At 49.5% G+C, this 22761-nt stretch overlaps 1 protein-coding gene across 6 annotated transcripts in view; it reads left to right on the top strand.

Moving 5' to 3' along the window:
- LOC113034882 (spectrin beta chain, non-erythrocytic 1) overlaps positions 1-22761 on the top strand; it is a 100506-nt gene that overhangs the window by 50630 nt on the left and 27115 nt on the right. For all 6 annotated transcript variants that reach the window (XM_026190024.2, XM_026190026.2, XM_026190022.2 and 3 more), the window contains 17 exons: positions 11621-11772; positions 15894-16067; positions 17206-17297; positions 17471-17551; positions 18478-18593; positions 18697-18809; positions 18912-19099; positions 19659-19776; positions 20008-20166; positions 20510-20605; positions 20736-20942; positions 21084-21237; positions 21324-21475; positions 21577-21795; positions 21879-21959; positions 22048-22254; positions 22337-22548. In XM_026190024.2, coding sequence (XP_026045809.2) covers positions 11621-11772; positions 15894-16067; positions 17206-17297; positions 17471-17551; positions 18478-18593; positions 18697-18809; positions 18912-19099; positions 19659-19776; positions 20008-20166; positions 20510-20605; positions 20736-20942; positions 21084-21237; positions 21324-21475; positions 21577-21795; positions 21879-21959; positions 22048-22254; positions 22337-22548 — 2521 coding nt within the window. The remainder of the gene's footprint in view (positions 1-11620; positions 11773-15893; positions 16068-17205; positions 17298-17470; positions 17552-18477; positions 18594-18696; positions 18810-18911; positions 19100-19658; positions 19777-20007; positions 20167-20509; positions 20606-20735; positions 20943-21083; positions 21238-21323; positions 21476-21576; positions 21796-21878; positions 21960-22047; positions 22255-22336; positions 22549-22761) is intronic.

Raw genomic sequence — 22761 nt, forward strand, 5'->3', positions numbered from 1 at the left:
CTCTCTGTGTCTCTAAAAAGAAAGAAAACACCTCGGTCGCCTCATCAATGTTTCATGAGCTTCTGCAGAGCGTCTGCGGGCGCCCCCGGCGCCCTCGCCCGGCCCGCCTCCTACCTCCACCCTCTTAGTGAAATTAAAGGAAGCTCCTTTCGTGAAATTCACACAAAGGCGGGGTGAGATGCGGCCTCGCTCCTCTCCCTCGGCCCGTGTCGAGTTGCGTTCGGGACGACTCGCTGAACCCGGCCCGTGATGCCGTTAGCACAGGATGCTAAGCTCCTCCGGGGCCATTTCATGTGTTTCATAAGCCAAAGTGTGTTTTCATGGTTCGGTGAATGACACCGACTGATTGGTTGGAAGTAGATTGTGTGACAGTCCTGGTCGTTTCCTGCTCGCCCCACCCCCCGTCACAGTTCCAAAGGGATCGGCTGCTGGGTGTGTTGAGTATATATGCTTTTATTTAATCATCGCAGGCTTTGATTGCACTGAGATTTTTCCACTCGTACGTTTTTGCAAACAGAAAGATTTAGTGCTGCAAATCTTCGAGGCCGATCCTTGGAGCTCAGCGTCTGATGAGCTCATGCAGGAGTTTGTCTGGAAATCTTTTCAGCGCTGATTTAAGATTCAGGAACTTCTCTGTATGACTGATGATGTGCAAAGTCCTCTCTTTAACTCTATAAAGCCGGAAATTAGATTAAAAGTTGGACAAAACCCAGCTCCATAGCTGTGCAGGATCTACCCCCCTCCTGCCCCCTGACAGCTGGGGCGGGCTCCCACCAGTAACCTTCAGCATGACGTGGAGCCTCGCGACTTAAAGGCCTTCGCCATCAAAGCTCAATGATTAAACTGGAGTTTTTCTTCGATCTCTAGAAGAAAATATTTGGTTAGTTTGTCCTGTTTTTGATAGCCGCCATCATTTCTGGATGAAATGAAAGCTTGGTGGTGACGACGGACGCAGGAACCAGCGGCGTCGGAGGCGGGAGCAGAATGGAGTGATTGTTGAGAGCCTGAAGGTGGCACGAGGAAGCGTCTCAGGACGGAGCTGTGCGTTTCAAGTCTCAGTCCGTTTCCACTCGCAGATCTGCAGCTTGAAAGGACTCTTTCATAGGGACGCTCCACTGAGCACGCTCGCAGAGGGGGCGGGGCCAGTCTGAGCCCAGAGAGAGAGATGCATAAAAGCTAAAAATAAACAGAGGTAACGTGTTTGTTTGTGTCCACAGCTGCACACAGCTGTTTGAGAAGAGAGAAGTTCACCTCAGACCACAAACCAGCGAGGTCACGGCGCCTCGTCACGGCGCTTCAGATGCTGCTAATCAGTTTCTGAGGGTTTTCTGCGCTCAACCACCGGAAAGCCACATGACTCATCCAACAGAGCTGCTTTCAGTGAACATGCATTTAAAGCACGTTAAGGGAGTGAAGTAAGCACCAGCGCTTCTGTAATAAAACTGAGAGTTTGCAGATTTATTGACTGAGCTGCTTCTCCAGGTGTTCTCAGGACTCAGGGGGCCGTAATCGGACCCGTCTCAGACCACCTCCGAGGTCTGGATGGTCACGACTGAGCAGCAGTGGAAATAACCCACAGAGTCCTTCATGAACGAGCAGCAGGGCTTTAAAATCCCTCCAGACTAACAGGAAACCGTCAGCTGATCTGGAAGCTGCTCGCGGTGATAATTTCACGTCAGGAGCTTTTAATAAATCACAGTGTTCTCCATTCATCAGCTGCAGACGGAGCAGCACATCCACCCGCGACGCCGGCCAGCTCCTATTTTATTGTGAGCTGATTATTCATTAAACACATCTGGTTAATAATCAGTCATCACAGCAGCTTCAGAGCAGACGCTGGTTTCTGTGTCTGTGAACACCTTTACAGCCTGTACGCAGAATCTGCCCCCACGTGGGCCTTTAGAGCGCCACACCACAGGGACGCCAACCACGGCTTGCATACCCGGGTTCCACAAACCTTAAATTCTCCGTTGCTGACGTAAAATGACGACTTATGGCAGAACGCCATGACCTCATGACCTCCCAGCACGGAGCCAGCGCCTCGTCTGGGACAGTTGTAGCTTCGGAGTTGTTGAACCAGGCGTCGAATGTTTTCTGTTGTAGATTATTCTTGTGAAGGCATCTGAAGCGCAGACGTCATTACAGAAGGTTTTAGGACTCGTATCAGTCCGGTCATGTGACCACTAACCACACGTCGTGTGAACGAGGCCCGGCCGTGCATGAGTCTGCGAGCACCGGGCGCTAAAACAAGTGCCCCAAGTTCAAGGATTCATGACTGTCATCAGGGAACGAAACGCAGTTACTGAGGTCTGAGTTCAAATCATTAAACGTCAGAATAAAAGTCATCAAAACAAACAAAAATAATTTGTTAAATGTGAAAAACGACCCGTTAGCTAAACACGGATACACGGATCTCTCAGCAGCAGTCAAACTGACACAAACAGGAAACGGAGCTGCTTTCAAAGTAAAAGTCACACCTTTTGAAACATGTTAGCCGCAAGCTTTTACTTTGAAGGCGAACGTTCTCGGGTTTTACTGCTGCTCCGTGCCTCGTTGGCGAGCGTTTGCAGACAGGTTGGCGACCCGTCGGGGAACACGTGATCCCTCAGCGGCGATGTCACGTGACCTCGGAGAGGAGCAGCAGCAGCTCGTGACCCAGTCGTCTCCGACTTATTTATCATTGATAATCAGGGTGATTGATCCTGACGCAAGGCTGTGACGGTCGCTGTTGTGAGCCGGCTTCGTCAGCGTTACAGCGCCGACCAATACTTGGAGCCACGCATCCGGGCGCTGCGGTGAAGCTTCTGTAATGAAGGAAAAGTTGATTTATATCGACGGCGTGCATTTCCTGGCGTCCGACGGCGCGGACACACACTGACGGCTCTGCTCGTGAGCTCGGCTTTGTTTGTGGGTGACAGTGGCGCTGAAAAGCCTCGCCGGCTCCTGACGTGTAGAGAAAGAGAGGAAGGAGGAAGGCATGGAGTCTTTATTCAGCTGTCAGCGTGACAGGAACAGCATGCCACACACACACACACACACACACACACACACACACACACACACACACACACACACACACTCACACTCTTCTTTGTGTGTCTTTAGTGTTTTCGGGCGAGCAGGTGTGGGAATGAGACTTCAGTGATTTCGTAAGCGCGTGTTTTGTCAGAGCGAGTGATCTTATCTCATCTCTGGTGTTGTGTAATGACCTACTGCAGGAATGTGAGTGTTAGAAGGGTTTGGCTGCTCTATCAGAGCCGGCGTGTTGCCTCGAAGGTCAGACTGTGTGTAAGGAATCCGTGCCGCTGTTGGCTCGGCGCGAGGAGCCACAGAGACTTTAATCAGACGTTAAACGTTGGGTCATTAGAGGACTCTTTGACGTCCTCGTTTATTTGACTTCTCGCAGAGCAGGATGTTAATGCACGACCTGAAGAGGGGAAGGATGAGCTTCAGCTGCGAGTTTGGACTTTGTCAGTCAAATCTAAACACAGGCAGGATTTTTGGATTTGGTCCTGAGCTGAACTTCCAGAGGATCTCATCGTGAAGCAACAGGAAGTTAATGCAAGAGTTATTACGCTCCACTGATGGTTGTCTGTACATCATACAAAAACATACACACAGGCCAAAACAAAGCACGAGTGCTGATAACTGACCAGATTCATTCTTCTGCAGACGTGCACACACGCCTCAGGCCTCAGATGATCCTGAAGCACAAAGCATGAGGCTAAAACTGAAAACGCCTCATTTTATAAACACAGAAAACACGCAACGGCCTGCAGCAACAAAAAAATGGAAAAGATAAAGTTTTGGAAAATGAGACAACGTCTGAGAGGAAGCAGCCGTTTCTAAATCTGTCAGAGCAGCAAACAGAAACTATTGTTTCACCGTGTTTGCGTCTGTAACATCCCGTCCGAGCTTTGGCTTCCTTTCCTCAAACTCCCAGATACGCTTTCCTTTAAAGGCCTTTATCAGGTGTGTTTTTGAAATGCATTATAATCTAATATATAAGCAGTGTTTCCTTCTTGAATCCGAATAGTGAAGAAGATTAATGAAGTGCGTGCATAATGACCCTGAGATCAAACCGACTGCTCACAGACTCTCTTGGACTCTTTGAGTCCTGCGACTAAAGATAATAAAGTTCAGTGTTTTTAACTAGAGCTGGACCGAGATTACTGCTGGTAAATAAGGACTGAAGCACTTTGGATTTAGAAGATTTGAGTCACAGAAGGTTGAAAAGTTCGAGTTTGCTGTTTGTCGACAGTTTCTGCTAAAAATCAGACAAACTGTCGGCGTGAATGTCCCGGCGAGGGGTGGGGGCGGAGAAACGAGCTGCATCTTGTTGGCGTTCTGCTCGGTGACATGAAGTCATCTTCCCGGATGAAAACGAGGGTCGGCTCATCGACATGAACCATTAACATTCCTGCGAAAACACAACAGCAGCAATCAGAATAAGCTCGAACAACGGGAACTCCGGCTCTAAGGCGGGGCTAAGGTCTGCTGTTTGGAGATGGACTGAGCGTGCTCAGTGGCTCTGATGGGCAAAGCAGCGAAACGGCACAGCGTCCTCTCTGAGAAACACCGTTCACAGGAAAGGCGGGGCCATGGCGTTGGTTGTGATTGGACAGTTCGGACGGTTCCCGTTTCTAACAGCGGCGTCATTTCTGCGTTTTCCGTCCGAGGAGACGAGCTCGCAGTATAAAAAGGTCTCAGCATGTTGTGCTGCTCACGAGACGCTGCAGCTCAGCAGCAGGAAGCGTCTCCTCATCGGCCTTTCGACGTCAGGAACCCAACGGTCCAACGACCTCCTGACTGATTCGAGTTCTGTCCAATTAAATTGCAGGGGGACAGCGGTGAAGATGAGTCTGCACCGGCGTGGACAGGGATAGCCGCGATCCGTCCTGCCCGGAGGCGGCGCTGAGTCGGCGCCACATATGGCCTCGGTCGGTTTAACGGTCGATAATCAGCCTGTGTCCTCGCCTCTCAATGCTCCTCTGTCCCCAAATCTGGCTCGCTTCCCCCTCCTCACGGGAACACACTGCCGCTCTGTGTCACATCAGCCATTCAGGCGGAAGGAGAGGGCGCTGTGATTGGATGACAGGCCCCAGTATTGTGCCCTGTGATTGGCTGCCAGGCTCCTGCTGAGTTTCTGTGAATGAAGGTTTTAGTTTTCTGCTGAACATCTGTGCTCATTATTAACACACACACACACGCATGCACACATGCACGCACAGATGTTGCACAAAATGAGATCAGATTCTGTGGACGTCAAAACAAACCTGACCTGCAGGTGAGATTTGCATGAAGTGAGTCTGTGCTGTCAGACACGGGTGACAGTTACCTGCCTCATCCAGACACACCTGAGCACAGACCAACTGGGAGTTCCTCCTTTTGTGTGGAGGTTAAACAGCAGTGATCGGGGCTTTGTGCTGCACTCAGGTGTCTGTCAGGTGACTGCATGCAGGCGTCACCTCCAGGTGCTTCATAAGGTCGCCGCCCTCGGTGTGAGAGAGGACCTGAGCGCTCAGGTGATGAACGAGAGGGAAGTTTGAAGCCAGAGTTGCATCATGGAGCGGATCTGCTGAATGGCCCGTGTGGATCCGTGTGAGTCGGGGAGCGGCTTTTAGGATCAGAGGTGAGCTGCAATCAGCCGCTGCAGGAAGGAATCGCAGACTAAACCGAGCTTCTGCCGGTTTGTTTCTGTTGCTCTCAGTAGTTCCGACCTCCACACTCGCTCACGGGGGGGATCCTCTGAGGCCTCCGCTTCCTGTGGGAGATCAGGAATGCTGGAATCCTGGAACTGTTGAACTGGAAGTGTGTGTTTTGACAGGGTTATACGATCGTGCGTGTTTGGGAATGTCATACGATCCGTCAGGACTGGCCTGGATATGGAAACGCAGGCCCGTGTGTCAGAGAGCCTCTCTGTCTCTCTCTGTTAGTGGAAACAGATGTTTGATGTGTTCGGCCTGTCTGACACTCCTCGCTCGCCGCCGCCTCCTCGAGACATTTTCACGTTAAAGGTTCCTTGTGGCCATTTTGGCGAAACCTTTGTAAAAGTGATGAAGCTCGTGTGTCGCGGATCAGCGTCTCTGTCTAAATATTTGGCAGTTTTATAAATTTATGTTACATTTCTGTAAAATTCTGAAATGTTTTTTGTAACATTCACACATTTGTGACTCGTATTAGTTAAACTTTCTTCACTGAAGCTAATCTGAGCCTTTTATCTCTGCATCACATCGTGTGCGTGCGTGTGCATGTGTGTGTGCATGTGTGTGTGGTCATAGTTGCATAGAAAGCTTCATTAGTCATTACTGGATGAGGGGAAAGCAGTAAAAACTAAAGTAAGCGCTCAGACATTTCCTAAAAAATCCCCTCCATCACGCCCACGTGACGATAAAGAAACGATTGATTCCCGCTGTAAACCCCACACACACACACACACACACACACACACACACACACACACACACACACACACACACACACACACACTCTCAGGGGAACGCAGCTGGCATGTTTGGTGAAATGTCATGTTCGCTGTGCTCGTTTCTCACAGCCTGAAAATAAAAAGCTGTCGGTGTTGAACGCGACCATGACGGCAGGTCGGGACGACGCCGATGATGATGATGGCGCTCGTTCTTCGTCTGCGTCGTGAAACATCGACTGGATGTTGTTTGAATCTTCAGGACAAACATTTTGTCCGTTCTGTCCTCTCAACCTTCACTTCCTCTTCCTCACCTCTGTCCTTTCCTTTCTTCTTCTCTGTCGTTTCCTGTAACTTTTCCTCTCTTTATCTTTTTTTTTTTTAACATTTCAAACTATTTAATATATATTAATATAATAACATTAAATACATTAAATAATCACTGACAATTATGATAATGATCATATCATATTATTAGCTCTTTATCTTTCTTGGCTTGTTTCCTTTCCTCTCTTTCACCCTTGCTCTTGCTTTCACTTCCTCTCCTCTTTTGACTCTTATCATTTGAATTCAGAATGCTTTGCTCTTTTATTTCCTTGTTTCCATCTTTCTTCTTTCTTTCTTGTCCTTGTTTGTTTCTTCTTCCTCTGGTTTCCTCTTCTCTCTAATCCTTTCCTTCCTTGCAACCTTTGCTCTACATTTAATCCCCCCTAAGGTCCCCTCTGGTTACGTTTATTATTTTTCCTCTTTCTTTTTTTATGTATTTTATTTATTTATTTTTATCTACTTTTTGAGGATGAAACATTTTCAAATTTCGGACGAACGCCACAAACGCCGTCATGAGCTCGTGTCGACCTCGACTTCCCATGATGCATCGTGATCATGTTTATGAGAGCGCCGCATTCACACGATGATACGAGCAGTGATGCGCCTCACATGATGCTCATGCTCTACATTCCTGTGTGTGTGTGTGTGTGTGTGTGTGTGTGTGTGTGTGTTTTTTTGTCTCAGTGGGGACGAATCACGCCATGCCCCTGTCTGGTTTGTGTGTACTTCCTCAGGCTCAGGTTAAGGTCATCCTCAAAGTGTGTGTGTGTGTGTGTGTGTGTGTTATTGACCCGCCCCATCAATACACCACTGTCTCCTGCAGGCCTAATGAAGCGCACACAGCTGCTTCTTGTGTGCTCAGCAGTATCTGTGAGGAAACTGAAGCCTGTGACATTGACTTCTGCTTAGCTGTGTGTGTCTGTCAGGGTGAGATTGTGTAGCTTTGCGTTAGCAGATGGTAACACTGCGTTTACCTCGGGGCCTCCCGTCACCTGAAATCACTTGGCGTGAAAAAAATTACAGACATTTGTGAAATTTGCAGGAAACTCTGCAAAAAACTGGAAAAATAATCGTTTTTCCTGAAGCTCGTCGTGAAAATGAACATTTAAAGAATCAGTTTGTTGAAATTTATGTTAAAATGGTCGAAAGTGTTTGGCCACATTCACACACTGTGAATACAGATGTTCTCAGTCCCACTGCAGGTGTAGAAGTCGGGCAGAGAGCCGTGCAGGCTGCCCTCACTGGATTTGAGCGTGGTACCGGACGCGCGATCAGCTGATTTATCGTGGAATGCGGGAACGTTAGAGCGAGGTAGCCGAGTGCGTAAAAGCTGATGACTCCAACCCTGCTCACATTAACATCAGCATGCTGGGAGCTTCATGGCTGAGCAGCTCCTCTCCATAAAGTGCACTCTGAGTGGTCCAATCAGAAGAGAGAAGACTCCTTAAAGGGGCGGGGTCTAAATGTTTGAGGGTTGTTTCTGGGTGCTCGGGTGCATTTCCTGCTAAAACTAAAATAAAACCAAATAAAAGCAGACCTGCTGTTTCCCCCAGACAGGAGCTCAAAGATTAGACAGAAAAGCATTTGCAGGAATGCAGCCGGGCGGGAACGCTGCGACTGTTGGCAGCCCGCGAGAATATTCGAGTATTTCTCATAACTGGAGGTGAGCCGTGCTCAAGGCAAACGACACAAGCAGCGTCATACCGAAAGTGTGTGTGTGAGTGTGTATTCATATCTTTGTGGGGACCAAAAAGTGGAATTTTACTATACTTATGGGGACCAAAATCCAGGTCCCCATAGACTGAAAATGTGGTTTTAGTGTCAGGTTACAGTTGGGTTACGGTTAGGGCAAGTGGCTAGATGTCCCCACAAGATATGAATAGCCGACGTGTGTGTGTGTGTGTGTGTGTGTGTGTGTGTGTGTGTGTGTGTGAACACATTCTCCTGCTGGGACGAGCATCTGCTGCTTTCTGAGCACAGGAAGGGGAAGCCCCAACATGAACACACACACACACACACACACCCTGCAGTAGGAAGCATGAAGATGGAGATAAGACGCTCGGTTCTCTCGGCGAGTTTAACTCTCATGTGATGATGTCTCTCGTGCAGGAAACAAACGTGCCTTAAAGAACTTTAAGCGGCCCGCCCTGAGCCTATGCAGGCAGCGCGGGCCGCCACGCTCCATCTGCAGACACTACACCCCTGCTACACCCAAACATTTAGGCTAATGATGCAGATTTTCTGAATGCACCAGCTGACCTCCGGCCTGATGAATCCACGGCTTGCAGCGCCGCTCGCTCGGTGAAAACTTTGATGATGATCTCAGCCTTACTCCATGTGGGAAGCCTGCAGGGTGATAGGCTGCTGACACTTTGGTGTCACTTCATTCTACAATTCGCACAGGATTTTAGTTTTTCTACCACAGTGACGATACGGTGTGAGGGTTCGTTTGGCTGAAATGTTTCTTCAGTTTAGTTTTTGTTGACTTTCAGAGTGTTTGTAAGATCCAGATGTGGATCCGTTTGGATGTTTCTCATCCCGACCTCGCAAATGTGCATCAGAGTGAAACTGGAGAGGCCGGGAGGCGTCGTCACCGAGTACCCTCGGAGAGCGGAGGGTATTTCCAGCCTTTCCAGCAGTCAGAGCGCAGATGGCTGTTTGCTGTTCTCAGTGCCGATGTTCTCGCAGTGAGGGCGGCGTTGAAGTGTTATCAGCTGCATTGTTGTGGTTTTATCTCTGGAACAAATTTACATTTTGCTCACTGAACCTGCACACTGCAAAAACTCAAAATCTTACCAAGTATATTTGTCTTATTTCTAGTCAAAATTATCTCATTACACTTAAAATAAGACACAATCAGCTACAGGGCAACATTTCAGTAAGCTAAAGGAACTTGTTTCAAGACAGTGAATCTTGAAACTAGAGAAAAACTAGAGATTTTTCACTTGTTCCATTGGCAGATTTTTTCACTTATTTTAAGCTAAAATATCTTGTATTAAGTGAAAAAATCTGCCAATGGAACAAGTGAAAAATCTCTAGTTTTTCTCTAGTTTCAAGATTCACTGTCTTGAAACAAGTTCCTTTAGCTTACTGAAATGTTGCCCTGTAGCTGATTGTGTCTTATTTTAAGTGTAATGAGATAATTTTGACTAGAAATAAGACAAATATACTTGGTAAGATTTTGAGTTTTTGCAGTGCAGCTTCCATTTAAAAAGGCTCATTCGATCCGATCTGAGCGTTAAAGCCAGAAAACAGCAGGTTTCATAGATTTGTGCAGACTGTTTGTTCCAGTCGTCCTCGTTGCTTCTTCCTGTTGATATCTGGGCAGTTGTAGACCTCGTGGCGTCTTCCAGCAGCTCCAGTTTGATATCGGAGCGTCTCCGCTGAAGGCCATTCAACACTGAGGCCATTGTCTTGCTGCAAAATAACAACACAGCGCGAAGGTCGTGGATTTGTGTGAACGTTTGTTGGACTGGGCAAATCTTATCGGCCCAGTTTCCCTGCAGAGGTCAGGCTGAGTTCAGTCCGGTGTGGAGGAAGAGCTTCGTGTTGGAAGACGACTCGAAGAATCTGTCGGTGCCGTGTTTTTATCTGCGGGAGTGACTTTAACCACCGTGTATGACTGCAGACGTTGTACAGCGACGATGCGAGAAGTTTAAAATCTGCAATCATTCAAAACCAACCTGTTCGATAACGGGTCAGAGAGGCCACGCCCCCCACAGTACCCCGGGTGTTTTTTGTCCACATAAAGCCTTTGGTGTGGTCAGTTAGTAATCAGCACTTTAAAGCAGCTCCACTTAAAACGTGGCATGCTAGAGTGTCAGCCGGCCGTGACCTTTGACCTCTGTCTTCACTGCTTGAATCCTCACAGTGAGTTCAGAAGTCAGCGGCGTGTGAAAGCACGCACAGAGCAGCTGTGGGTGGAGGATGTGTGGGTGTGGTGCCAGTTGTGAAACTTCCTCCTGTGACCTCCTGAGTTCACGCGCCGCCGTGTTCGAGCTGCGGCGACAGACACGTGTGACGAAGAGCTCGTTTAAAACATTAAACAAAAGCTCAAACACTCTGCAGCTCTGTTTGTTCTGTTTCTATAAAGACAGCGTCAGACTGACGGCGCTGCACCGAGGCCCGGGAGTAGACCCTAGATTATTATGAAGTGTCACTCATGCAAAGCCACGTTGTCCAGTAGAATAGATGGTAGGTGAGGGATCGTTTTAGACTTCTGGTTTTGTTTGGCCCCAGTTTGTGAAAAGGACCTTTGAGTTTGAATCCATCGTCTGTTGTCTGAATTATGTAAGTGTGCGCTTCGATCGACTCGAGCGAAACAGTCTGGTCCCAGATGTCGTCGACCGCACCGAAGAGCCAAAAACTGGAGGCTGATCCTCGAGCTGTCCACTAGAAAGTGTGTGTGTGTGTGTGTGTGTGTGTGGGCGATAACAATAACCAGCAGGCTCATGGGAAATAAACTCTGCTGCAGGTGTGAGCCATCAGGCGACACTTCATCTGCTGCGTGTTTGTGTGAGCACGAGCAGAGTTCAGGTTTAGTCTGCTTTATCCAGCACAGGAGAACACACACTCACGTGTGTATTTATATCCTTGTGGGGACATCATTCCCTAGCCGCGTACCCTAACCATCAAATATGAACGCCTGACCCTAAACCTAACCATAACCTAATTGTAACTCTGTCACTAAAACCACATTGTCTGAAAAATACCTTCAAACTCGTGAGGACCAGGATGTTGGTCCCCACAAAGATATGTAAACACACACACGTGTTCACATCCAAACCCTGCAGAGACGAGCAGGACGCTCGGAGACTCCTGACTGTGATTATCGTGTCTCACTCTCTCTCTCTGTCTCTGTGTCTCTCTCAGATGAGCGTGAGGCGGTGCAGAAGAAGACCTTCACTAAGTGGGTGAACTCCCACCTGTCCAGAGTTTCCTGTCGGATCACCGACCTCTACATGGACCTGAGGGACGGACGCATGCTCATCAAGCTGCTGGAGGTCCTGTCGGGAGAGAGACTGGTGGGTTACATCGCTGTCAGGGCTTTTATTTTGAAGGAGTAGCAGAAACTGGAGAAATGTTTACCATTCAGAGTCACGGGGGTGCGGTGGGTCACTGGGACGAAATATTCCATCAACAGCTTCATAAAAACAATCATACGTGACCTGAACTGATCATCAGGTGACTTTAATGTGACTAAATATTAGAAACACTCACCAAAGCGCCGAGAACGAGACATTTTTAAGTTATCTCAAATATGTCTTTATGAGGGTTCGACGTCAGGACGGAGTCACGTCTGTTTCGTCCTTCCCCGCCTGCACTGATGGAATCGCATTGGACTTCTTTTTTTTTTTAACCCACTTTGGGTCATTCGGGTCTGAACAAATCGTGAAAATAAGCGAAAGACTTTCTGCTTTTCAGCCATTGTCCACCTTGTAAAATGTCTCTGATGTTTGTGAACGTGCAGATGGAGGTAAACTCCTCGGCTCTGGCTGATGAAACCAAGCCGTTCATGGACAAAAGCTCTGTGCTGTCCTCGCTGCACAGCAGCAGCTGCCGGGCGTCTCCGCTCTCCCCCTCATCTTATCTAAAACGTTTATTCCTTCTCTGTGGAGATGAAATGAGGCGTTTATGGCTCTGGCAATCATTAACCTTCCTCTGTCTGCTTCACTTCAAACCACATCGGCTTCCAGCGCTCTCGTTTCTGTCTTGGTCGAGCTTTTTTTAAACAGATGTGTCATCGGAGGCGCCGCGTACACGTCACACCAAATATATAAAAACAGCAGCGCGACTCTTTAAGACGTCAGCAGAGGATAGAGAGGAGGAGATGATGATGATGATGATGATCAGCAGCTTAGGATGATTCAAAGCTCATAATAATCCTTCTTTCTCTTATACTGAGCCTCAGTGCTGCCCCTCACTTCATCATCTGTCTGAACCACCAGTTTTAGCTCCTCCCCCTTTTAAGACAACCTGTTTCTTTTTCACAGATGTCTGCTCAGAGCACGCTGAACTGCATTTATGTCGAATCATCCCAGAAATCCATAAATCCGGGTGAACGTTAAACAGTCGAAGGTGTTTCTGATGCTCTCGAGTTTCCACATTTTGAATTCTGAGAGGAGAGCGAGTTGGTCTGTCGGCCTTCCTGCTGTATTCTCCTCACGCTCGCATGACGTTAAATCACTCAGACTTTCCCAGTTTGACCGGACTCTGACTTCCGACGCTACAAGCCAAATCCCCCCCCTCTTCTTTTTCTTCTTCTGTCTGTCGAAGCTCTTCATCTCTGACCTCCTCTTTCGCTCTGCTGTCATCCGGCTTTCTCTCAACCTGTCAAACACACACGGAGAGGAAACGCAGCCAGGAATCCGACTTTCCTCCGTTTTCACCTTCTGTTCGGTGAGGAGGATGTTGGAAATGGAGAGATGGTGACGTGTGAAGCAGGCTGGGTGGAGGATGGGGGGGGGGGTAACGGTGGTAGATGGGGTATTTGTGCAGGGGGGGGGGTTGAGTTGTGAAAGGAGTCATTGAGTAACTTCAGGGTTTACATGCAGCCAAACGCCTCCAGAAGCAGCAGAAGAATCTGCGAGCGAGCGGCTGCAGAGGCCGTGCAGCAGCAGGCTGAGCTGTGCACGGCTTCAGTCTCTGTGCTTACAGTTAAAGTGAAGTCCAGCTTCAGCGTGGCCCACAGCAAAGACACGCGTGCACAGTTTCCTGATGCTAGCTTGCTCAGCGACAGCGTGTGTGGTTTTCTAAGCATCTGTTAGCTTATCATGGCTAAAGTAGCAAAGCTCCGTGTTTCTGACATGTGCGATAACATGGAAGTTTGAGCCACACGTGCAGTTTCAGCTGCGTGTGTGTGTGCACAGTAAACCTGAAATAATTCTTGTCTGCAACCCCTCACGGCCAGCGACATCTGGCTTTGCATCGCGTGCTGGGACGTCCAATCGGGCACAGCCCCACCCACCTGCTGGTCCCGGCAGTCAGATTACGAGGCTCAGAAAAGGCAGCGTTAAAGGGGGAGGAGCTAAAACGGCTTGTTTCAGTTAGCTGATAAACTGCATGAACCCATGTCAGACACAGAAGGATTATTTTGAACTATAAATCGTGCTGAGCCGCTGTAGATGAGCACATGTGTAGACGAGCATGACGTGGGCTCAAGGGAAAGATGGATTTGGAGAAATCTGAAATCCTGTGGTCAGAGAAAAATGTCAGAAATGGTTTAAAATTGGTAGCATTTGTTTAAGAAATGACTCAGAGGGCTGAAACAGCAGCGCTTGAATGGAAGGAATTTGTTGGGACTATTTTCAGAGGCGGATTAATCCACACCGCGTGTTGTTTCCTGTAGCTGGATGATAATGAGGGAACATGTCAGAGTCCCACAGCAGGATCGCTGATGTTTTCTGGGCAGCATTTGGTAGTAAGATGCGTTTTTGTTGGACTTGTTCAGGCCTCCCGTTGCAGTATTGTGTTATAAAAAACATCCATCACTGTCCTCCTCACTCCAGGGTTACTCTGAGGGGGCCTTTCAGGCTTGGCTCAGGTCCTATTTGGGAAAAGGTTTCCGATCAGTCTCACCGCAGTCACTCACAACACAAACAGGCCGCCCCCGTTTCATGACACGGCGCGATGCTCCAGCCTGAAAGCCGCTCCAACCTTCTCCGCGTGGAAATTCCCGCTCCGGAGTGGGACCCGCTCCTGAGGGAGGTGAAATGGTTTGTTTTCATGGCTGAAGGTGCTGATGAGCGTCAGCGTGAGGTGACCGCCGGCATCGTCCAAAAAATCCCTCTGGTCCGAGTCCAGGTCCTGAATCACGGAGCGACTTTGAGCCGTTTGTGTCCGTGTGGGAAAAAGAAACGTCTGCGGTGTTATTGTTGGCCTCTGTCCCGCTGTGTGTGTGTGTGTGTGTGTGTGTGTGCTGCAGGATGTAACGTGGCTGCTCTGACATTTATTTTATCGTCGACTTCTATTTGTCCTGTGTTTAGTTTATATTTCGGGATTTCATCCAAATTTAAACATCGCCTTCCTGAATTTGTCAGAGCCGTCCGAGAGGCTCGCTTTCAGCAACGTCCATGAAACACAGGCAGGTGTGCACAGCCTCACCTGTGTCAGCTGGAGACTCTCCGTGATGTCACAGCATCCTGACCCTGAGAGCAGCGAACTCCTGTTTCTGACTCGATGTCACATTCAGCTTGGGTGGAGTCGCGTCCGTTTGTTGTGCGACAGCTGAACTGTCAAACATCTGGCTGATGATTCGGGGCTGAAGCTCGACAGTAAACTGGGTTATCGCAGCGTTAAATCGTCCTGTAAATCCTTTGGTCATAATCACAGCCGAGTCCTCCTCATTCGGCGTCTTCTGCTCCGCCTGCTGGGAAACCGAGGCTCACGGGCGTTCCACGACTGCGGGCACGCTGGGCTCCGTTTCCTCTCCGGGACAGGAATCGCCTGACCTGCACAGTTTCATGGGTGAACTGCCCAGAAACAGAAAAAGGAAAGAGCCCAGGATCCATATCAATTCTTTAATTAGAGCATCAAATCCGTAAAACCTCAAATTTGGAGTCAGATATGATTTAAAAAGCACCAAATCATCACGATCATAAAGCTTCAAGCCTCAGATTTAGTTTGAAAATGAATCGAAATCATCAACAAAGATTCTCTGATCAGCAGCTCGAGCCCACAGTCTGAAGTCAAACGGCAAAAGTGACTAAAGTGCTCCAACGCCAGTTTCTCAGGTCCCACTTGCAGCGCCCCCTGGTGGGCGGACCCCGCCATCTCTTTTTAAAAGCTGCTCATCAACCAAAACTAAAGCAAATATAGAAACTTATACGGCAGAAATGCCCAAAGTGCTCCAGAGTACAGCGTGTGTAATGTCCTCAGATCTCCTGTCTGTCGCTTGGCGATCGTGGACGTTTCAAGCCATGATCTGTAAATCTGTGACGTTTCCAATTGGAGGGATATAAACTCAGGACACCAGCGCAGCTGCAGCGTGAAGCAATAAATAGATGATAAAACAGAAAATGTCCGTTTGAAAGCGTTCAGCTGTGTCTGCAGCTGTTCACACACGGCGGCCTGACGCGGTTCACGGTTTCTGGTTTCTGCGGGTTCTTTAAAAAAAACCTCACTCCTGTTTTTGTTGTCGTTTCAGCCGAAACCCACGAAGGGTCGTATGAGGATCCACTGCCTGGAAAACGTGGACAAGGCTCTGCAGTTCCTGAAGGAGCAGAGGGTTCACCTGGAGAACATGGGCTCCCACGACATCGTCGACGGAAACCATCGCCTCACTTTAGGCCTGATCTGGACCATCATCCTCCGCTTCCAGGTAACAGGCAGCTGAGCAAGTTTGCATCCCAACACCAGACTGGGTCATCACCTGCTAGTGTGGTGTGTCTCTTTTTTGGGCGCCATTTTGCATCCCAAAAGACGTCATTACAGTCATCCCTAACACTAAAGATATCCACTGTGACCGAAGTAGAGAAGCTGGTGTTTTCCATGGGGGACAAACGACACCGTTTACGTCCGTCTGTGATTTTGTGTCCTCAAAACTTCTCAGTTTTCAATTGTGAGACAGAAAAAGTCTTATGTGCCATTTTGCATCCCTAAAATAATGAAGCACTTCCTCTGTTGAACCTTTCACATCGATGCTGTTTTGCATCCTGTAGGATTTCATCCAAAGACTATTTTGCATCCCATAACACACCGAGTATATTCTCACTCGCACACACGTTGAACCAGTTATTGACACGAGATGCAAAATGGCAAATCTGACACCTTTAATATTACAGTTTATTTCACATAGAAGTGAAAGCACTGCTACACTGGAAACTAATCCCTTAATATGATTATGAAGTAGTGAGTTTAAAAATCGGCATATTTTGCTGCAAACTGACGAGTTGAAGTGAAGTTGGTGGTAAAATGTTCACTTCATCCGTCACAAACCAGGCGGCTGTTTGTTAGCTTCAGACTCGTTAAACACAATCAGGTGAAATCCGAAGCCCCGGCTCTTCCTGTGACGTGGTTTTGCTGTATGCTGACGGTCGATGTCACTGGGGCAGTGAACAGTTGGGTGAAAAGGATTTAGCTTTTATAAGCTGTGAGGATTAAAAAATGACGGTTTAAAATCCTGCGGTGGAGGAGCGAGTGCAGACCGATAGCAGGACCACAGTTGGTTTCATATACGCATCAGCTGTGCTCGAATCATTCGAGCTGTCGGACTCAAACTGATGGGCGTCCATCAATGAAGGTGAGATGGTTACGTCTGTAGGCTCGTGTGTCTTTGTAAGGACACACTGAGGTTTTCAGGAAATTGGGGGACGTTTTGGAAAATGAGGACGTTTCTGGTTTGCAGAGATGTTGTTCAGCACATTTTGCGTACTTTGTCTCATCTTTAAAAAGCTGTGAGAGTCCTCGGAGTCGGTTTAACCCTAAAGCTGACTGCTTCTTTAAACTGTGCGCCTCAGATCCAGGACATCAGCGTGGAGACGGAGGACAACAAGGAGAAGAAGTCGGCCAAAGACGCTCTGCTGCTCTGGTGTCAGATGAAGACGGCAGGGTGAGTCCTTCGGTTCCTCTCCTGAAAGTTTCTTATACGACTCTGCGCGGACTGTGATTGGCTGTGGGTCCAGGGAGGCGGGTCGAGGGGGGGCTGTCGCAGCTCACTTTCAGCACGTTGATGTCATTACTCTGACATGGTTAGATGGATTTATGATGATTTCTTCTTTGCAGATATCCTAATGTCAACATCCACAACTTCACCACCAGCTGGAGGGACGGGATGGCCTTCAACGCCCTCATCCACAAACACAGGTAGGGCTCAGCCTGCTGCAGGTGCTGCGCAGGGTCGAGAGAAACCCGGCACATGCTTCTCCGAGTGGAGAAATCTGACGTTTGATGGAAACACTGGCTTCTGCTTAATCGCATTTTTTAAAAACAGATTAAAATGATTTTTAGAGTAACTCTCTACGAAGACGAACACTCCAACACCACAGCAGGAGCTCGTGGGAGCTTTTACCGCGGCGTCCTTCAGAGCTCATTAAGATTTAAAACCTTCCTTTCTTTAGTTTATTAGGTGTGATGTACGCAGGCTTCTACAAAACTTTCACTTGTGGACAAACTTGTTTTTCTTTAAACCTCTAATCCTGATGGAGGGAAGGCGGAAACATAAAGACTAAAGTTCTGTTAGTCACAAAAAGAGATGAGACGAAAACATCCTGATGAAAAAGGAAGGCAGCGTCTCGTTAGCAGTACCGAGGTCCGGTCAGACGCAGCGTCCTGTTCTGACTGCTTCAGACAACCCATCACCCACTTCTGAGTGCCTCCCTATCCTCCAGGGTGATGTTGGATGCTGGGACCTTTGCATTGCTGAGACAGGCTGAAACTTTTCATCTGCACAGCATCTTACAATGTTGTGTTTGCAGCCATTCCCCACTTCTGTGAATGGTACTCATAAATCATGACGATTTGCATATCAATGATCATAAACTGACCTCACAGCCCATTCTGTCCTTAGTTCCTCAGGTTCACGCGTTGCTTCTCACCTGCAGTTTATCAACACCAAGATGGCGACAGCAAAAAATCTGAGCTTCCTAATTCATCCAGACAACTCGAGCTAATGCGCTGAACTCTGACAGGGATCATTTTAGCCTGCGTGCCATCAGCGTGTGACGATGTCTGCGAGTAGAGCTGGAATCACGTCACCTTTTGACCTTTCTCCTTCTGTTTCCGGTCTGCAGACCCGACCTGATCGACTTCGATAAGCTGAAGAAATCAAACGCTCACTACAATCTGCAGAATGCCTTCAACCTGGCCGAGCAGCACCTGGGCCTCACCAAGCTGCTGGACCCCGAGGGTAAGCCACGGCGCGCGCGCACGTGCGCACACACACACACACACACACACACACACACACACACACGACATGTTAAATCTGCGCTCTTCATGCTCGTGTGCAGACATCAGTGTGGACCACCCTGATGAGAAGTCCATCATCACCTACGTGGTCACCTACTACCACTACTTCTCCAAGATGAAGGCGCTGAAGGTGGAGGGCAAGAGAATTGGGAAGGTGACGACGACTTTAAAGAACAAAGAAACAAAACGTCTCGTTAAACACTTTCTTTCCTGAAATATACCAGACGTTAAGCTCACGTTGGTTTTTTCCCTTCAGGTTCTGGACAACGCCATCGAGACGGAGAAGATGATCGAGAAGTACGAGTCTCTGGCGTCTGACCTGCTGGAGTGGATCGAACAGACCATCATCATCCTCAACAACAGGAAGTTTGCCAACTCTCTGGTGGGAGTCCAGCAGCAGCTGCAGGCCTTCAACACCTACCGCACCGTGGAGAAGCCCCCAAAGTCAGTATCTGCTTTTAATGCGAGACATCGCCATGGAAACAGACGAGAAGCGTTTTTAATTAATTTAGACAGGAAGTGGTAACAACGACAAGCGGCGCGCTTAATGTGCCGGATGGTTGTGCACACAGCAGCGAACTCTTTGTAGAGGAATCTCCACCTGCACATCCAGGCAGGTGGAGATTAAGATGAATAGACACTCAAAGGTGGAGCGAGACAGAATTACAGAGATGAGGAGACTAAAGACAGGCCTGGAGATGATGGAGAGATTGGGCGGAGCCATCAGTGCAGCGCAGACAGTTAGACGTGCTTCAGGTGTGTGTGTGTGTGTGTGTGTGTGTGTGTAACCACGACACACAAACAGGAAGCAGTGCACAGCTGCTTTAAAGGAGATGAAACAATATGAAACAAACCTGACGTTTAATAGTTTTCCTGGAACGAGTCGCACATCTGAGAGCAAAGCAAAAAGACTCGCCGTTCCTCCCGTTACACTGAGCCGACAGCAGCGGCGGAGACTCCTCTGCAGGGTTCAGACGGCTGAGTTTGTGCTGCTGTGTTTCAGGTTCACAGAGAAGGGAAACCTGGAGGTCCTTCTGTTCACCATCCAGAGCAAGATGAGGGCGAACAACCAGAAGGTCTACACCCCCCGAGAGGGCAAACTCATCTCCGACATCAACAAGGTACCCGGCCGCCCCGCCTCCAGCTCTGTGTCAGAGCTCAAGAATGGAGCCTTTAAACGTTTATTTTACATTAATCTGCCCTGAGAGGCGAAGCGAGCTGATTGGACGGTTTAGAGGCACGCCTGGATGTGTCGACCTGGCTTTGAGTCCAAACCTGTAAAGGTTCAGAACTGCTCGGATCCAGATGTTCAGACAGATGTAAAGACCTGCTCCTGTGTGCGTTTGTTTTAGGCGTGGGAGCGTCTGGAGAAGGCGGAGCACGAACGGGAGCTGGCTCTGAGGACGGAGCTGATTCGTCAGGAGAAACTGGAGCAACTCGCCCGACGCTTCGACCGCAAAGCTGCCATGAGGGAGACGTGGCTGAGCGAGAACCAGAGGCTGGTCTCACAGGTACGCTCGGCTCCGCCCGGGTCACCTTTGATCGAAACCTTTTATAGGAATCATTTTAATTGATCTTTATGTCCTCTCATCACCTCCATGTTTCCTTTCCTCTTTTCCTTCCCTTTCCGTGTATCCTTTCTTATCTTCATCTTCTTCTTGTTTCCTATATCCTTATTATTTTCTTTCCTCTCTCCTCTTTGTCCCCATTCCCTTCCTCATCTCCTTTTCTTTCCCACTCCCTTCCTCTCCTTTATCCTTATTCCCTCCCCTGTCCCCTCCTCATGTTGTTTCCTCTGTGTCTTCCTCGTTTCCTCTCTCCTCTCCTCGTTTCCTTTCCTTTGTCGTCCCTCAGGATAACTTTGGATTCGACCTTCAGGCCGTGGAAGCTGCTACTAAGAAACACGAAGCCATAGAAACGGACATCGCTGCGTACGAGGAGCGAGTTCAGGTGAGTCCGTCACCTGCTCGTCTCGTCTGACGTCCCGTATTGATTGGTTTAGGCGGAGGTCACAGGTGACGGAGTGAAAGCTTAGAAAGTCATTCTCCTCCTTATCATCTCCTCCTTATCACCGGTGTAGGCGGTGGTTGCCGTGGCAAAGGAGCTGGAGGCGGAGAGTTACCATGACATCAAACGCATCACAGCTAGGAAGGACAACGTGATCCGGCTGTGGGAGTATCTGCTGGAGCTGCTGAAGGCCCGCAGGCAGCGGCTGGAGATGAACCTGGGCCTGCAGAGAGTCTTCCAGGAGATGCTCTACATCATGGACTGGATGGACGAGATGAAGGTACGGAGGGACGGCCGCCATCTTTTATCAGTGGCTTTGTCTTCCTGATTGGTCGTTCTTATTTCTTTACTCGTCCTCTGAGGACACGTGTTTGTGCTCTGCTGCTGGTTTAACCTCCGCCCCTGTGCTCTCCACCTCCAGATGCTGCTGCTGTCTCAGGATTACGGGAAGCACCTGCTGGGCGTGGAGGACCTGCTGCAGAAGCACGCCCTGGTGGAGGCGGACATCAGCATCCAGGCCGACCGAGTCCGAAACGTCAACCGCAACGCTCAGAAGTTTGCCAGCGACACCGAGGGTGCGACACGCAGACTTTACCCGCTTAGCTCCAGCTGTTTGTTCTCCAGTAACACCTCCATCTCACCTCCTGCTCCTCCTCCTCAGATTACAAGCCGTGTGACCCTCAGATCATCAAGGACCGAGTCGCTCACCTCGAGTTCTGCTACCAGGAGCTGAACCAGCTGGCGGCTGAGCGGCGAGCGCGCCTTGAGGAGTCCCGCCGCCTGTGGAAGTTCTTCTGGGAAATGGCTGAAGAGGTGATCAGTTGTTGTTGTTATTTTATTTGTAGTAAATCGGTGGTTTGAGCTCCTGCTCTGAGGAGGTGTGACTGAAGCGTGGGTGTGTGTGGGGTCTGTAGGAGGGGTGGATCAGGGAGAAGGAGCAGATCCTCTCCTCCGAGGATTATGGGAAGGACCTCACGGGCTCGCTGCGACTGCTGAGCCAGCACAAAGCCTTTGAAGACGAGATGACCGGCCGCGCCGCCCACCTGCAGCAGACCATCAAACAGGGCGAGGAGCTGGTGGCCGACAATCACTTTGGAGCCGACAAGATAAAAGAGCGAATCAAGGACATCCAGGTACGACGCACCTGTGCCGCGGTCACACACGACACGATTGAATCCCCGCCTGTTCCTAACGCCTTCCCTCCAACCTCCCGCAGGAACAGTGGGCGGCTCTGGAGCATCTCTCCGCTGTCCGTAAGGCCCGCCTGCAGGAGGCCTGCAACCAGCACCAGTTCCAGGTGAAAACATTCTCCCAGTGTCAGAAACCAGCGACTGAACTCGCCTGGCACAGGAAGGTAAACGTGCTGTTTGTTTTTCCGTCTGCAGGCTGATGCGGACGACATCGACACGTGGATGCTGGACGTGCTGCGGATCGTCTCCAGCGTCGACGTCGGCCACGACGAGTTCTCCACTCAGGCTCTGGTGAAGAAGCACAAGGACGTGGCCGAGGAGATCGGCAGCTACCGGCCCGTCATCGACGCTCTGCACGAGCAGTCGCGGACGCTGCCGCCCGAGAAGGCCAACTCCGAGGAGGTGACGGACGCAGCAAAGCTTCGAACCAGGTAAAGCTTCAAAATCCCAGAACGCACCTCGCTGACGGTTTGTGTGCTCGCAGGTTCAGAGCCGGCTGGCGGGCATCGAGGAGCGCTACAAGGAGGTGGCCGAGCTGACGCGGCTCCGGAAACAGGCGCTGCAGGACGCTCTGGCGCTCTACAAGATGATGAGCGAAGCCGACGCCTGCGAGGTGTGGATTGACGAGAAGGAGCAGTGGCTCAACAGCATGGACATCCCCGAGAAACTGGAGGACCTGGAGGTCGTCCAGCACCGGTAAGAACCGGCCCGCCATTGGATCGTCGAAGAATAACGGAAAATATCAGATTTCCATGCAAACGCACGCCGTGCCCACCCTGTCCGGGTTACGCCCACAGTCAGCGCGCTCGTTTAACGGCTCAGTTACGGGGTGTTTTACTGCTCCATCAAATATTCTGCCCTCTCCTCTCAGCAGGGCCAGAGATAATGTTCCAGCAGTGGAAGCTGTGG

Source organism: Astatotilapia calliptera, chromosome 13 (assembly GCF_964374335.1).
Source record: "Astatotilapia calliptera chromosome 13, fAstCal68.1, whole genome shotgun sequence".
NCBI lineage: Eukaryota > Metazoa > Chordata > Actinopteri > Cichliformes > Cichlidae > Astatotilapia > Astatotilapia calliptera.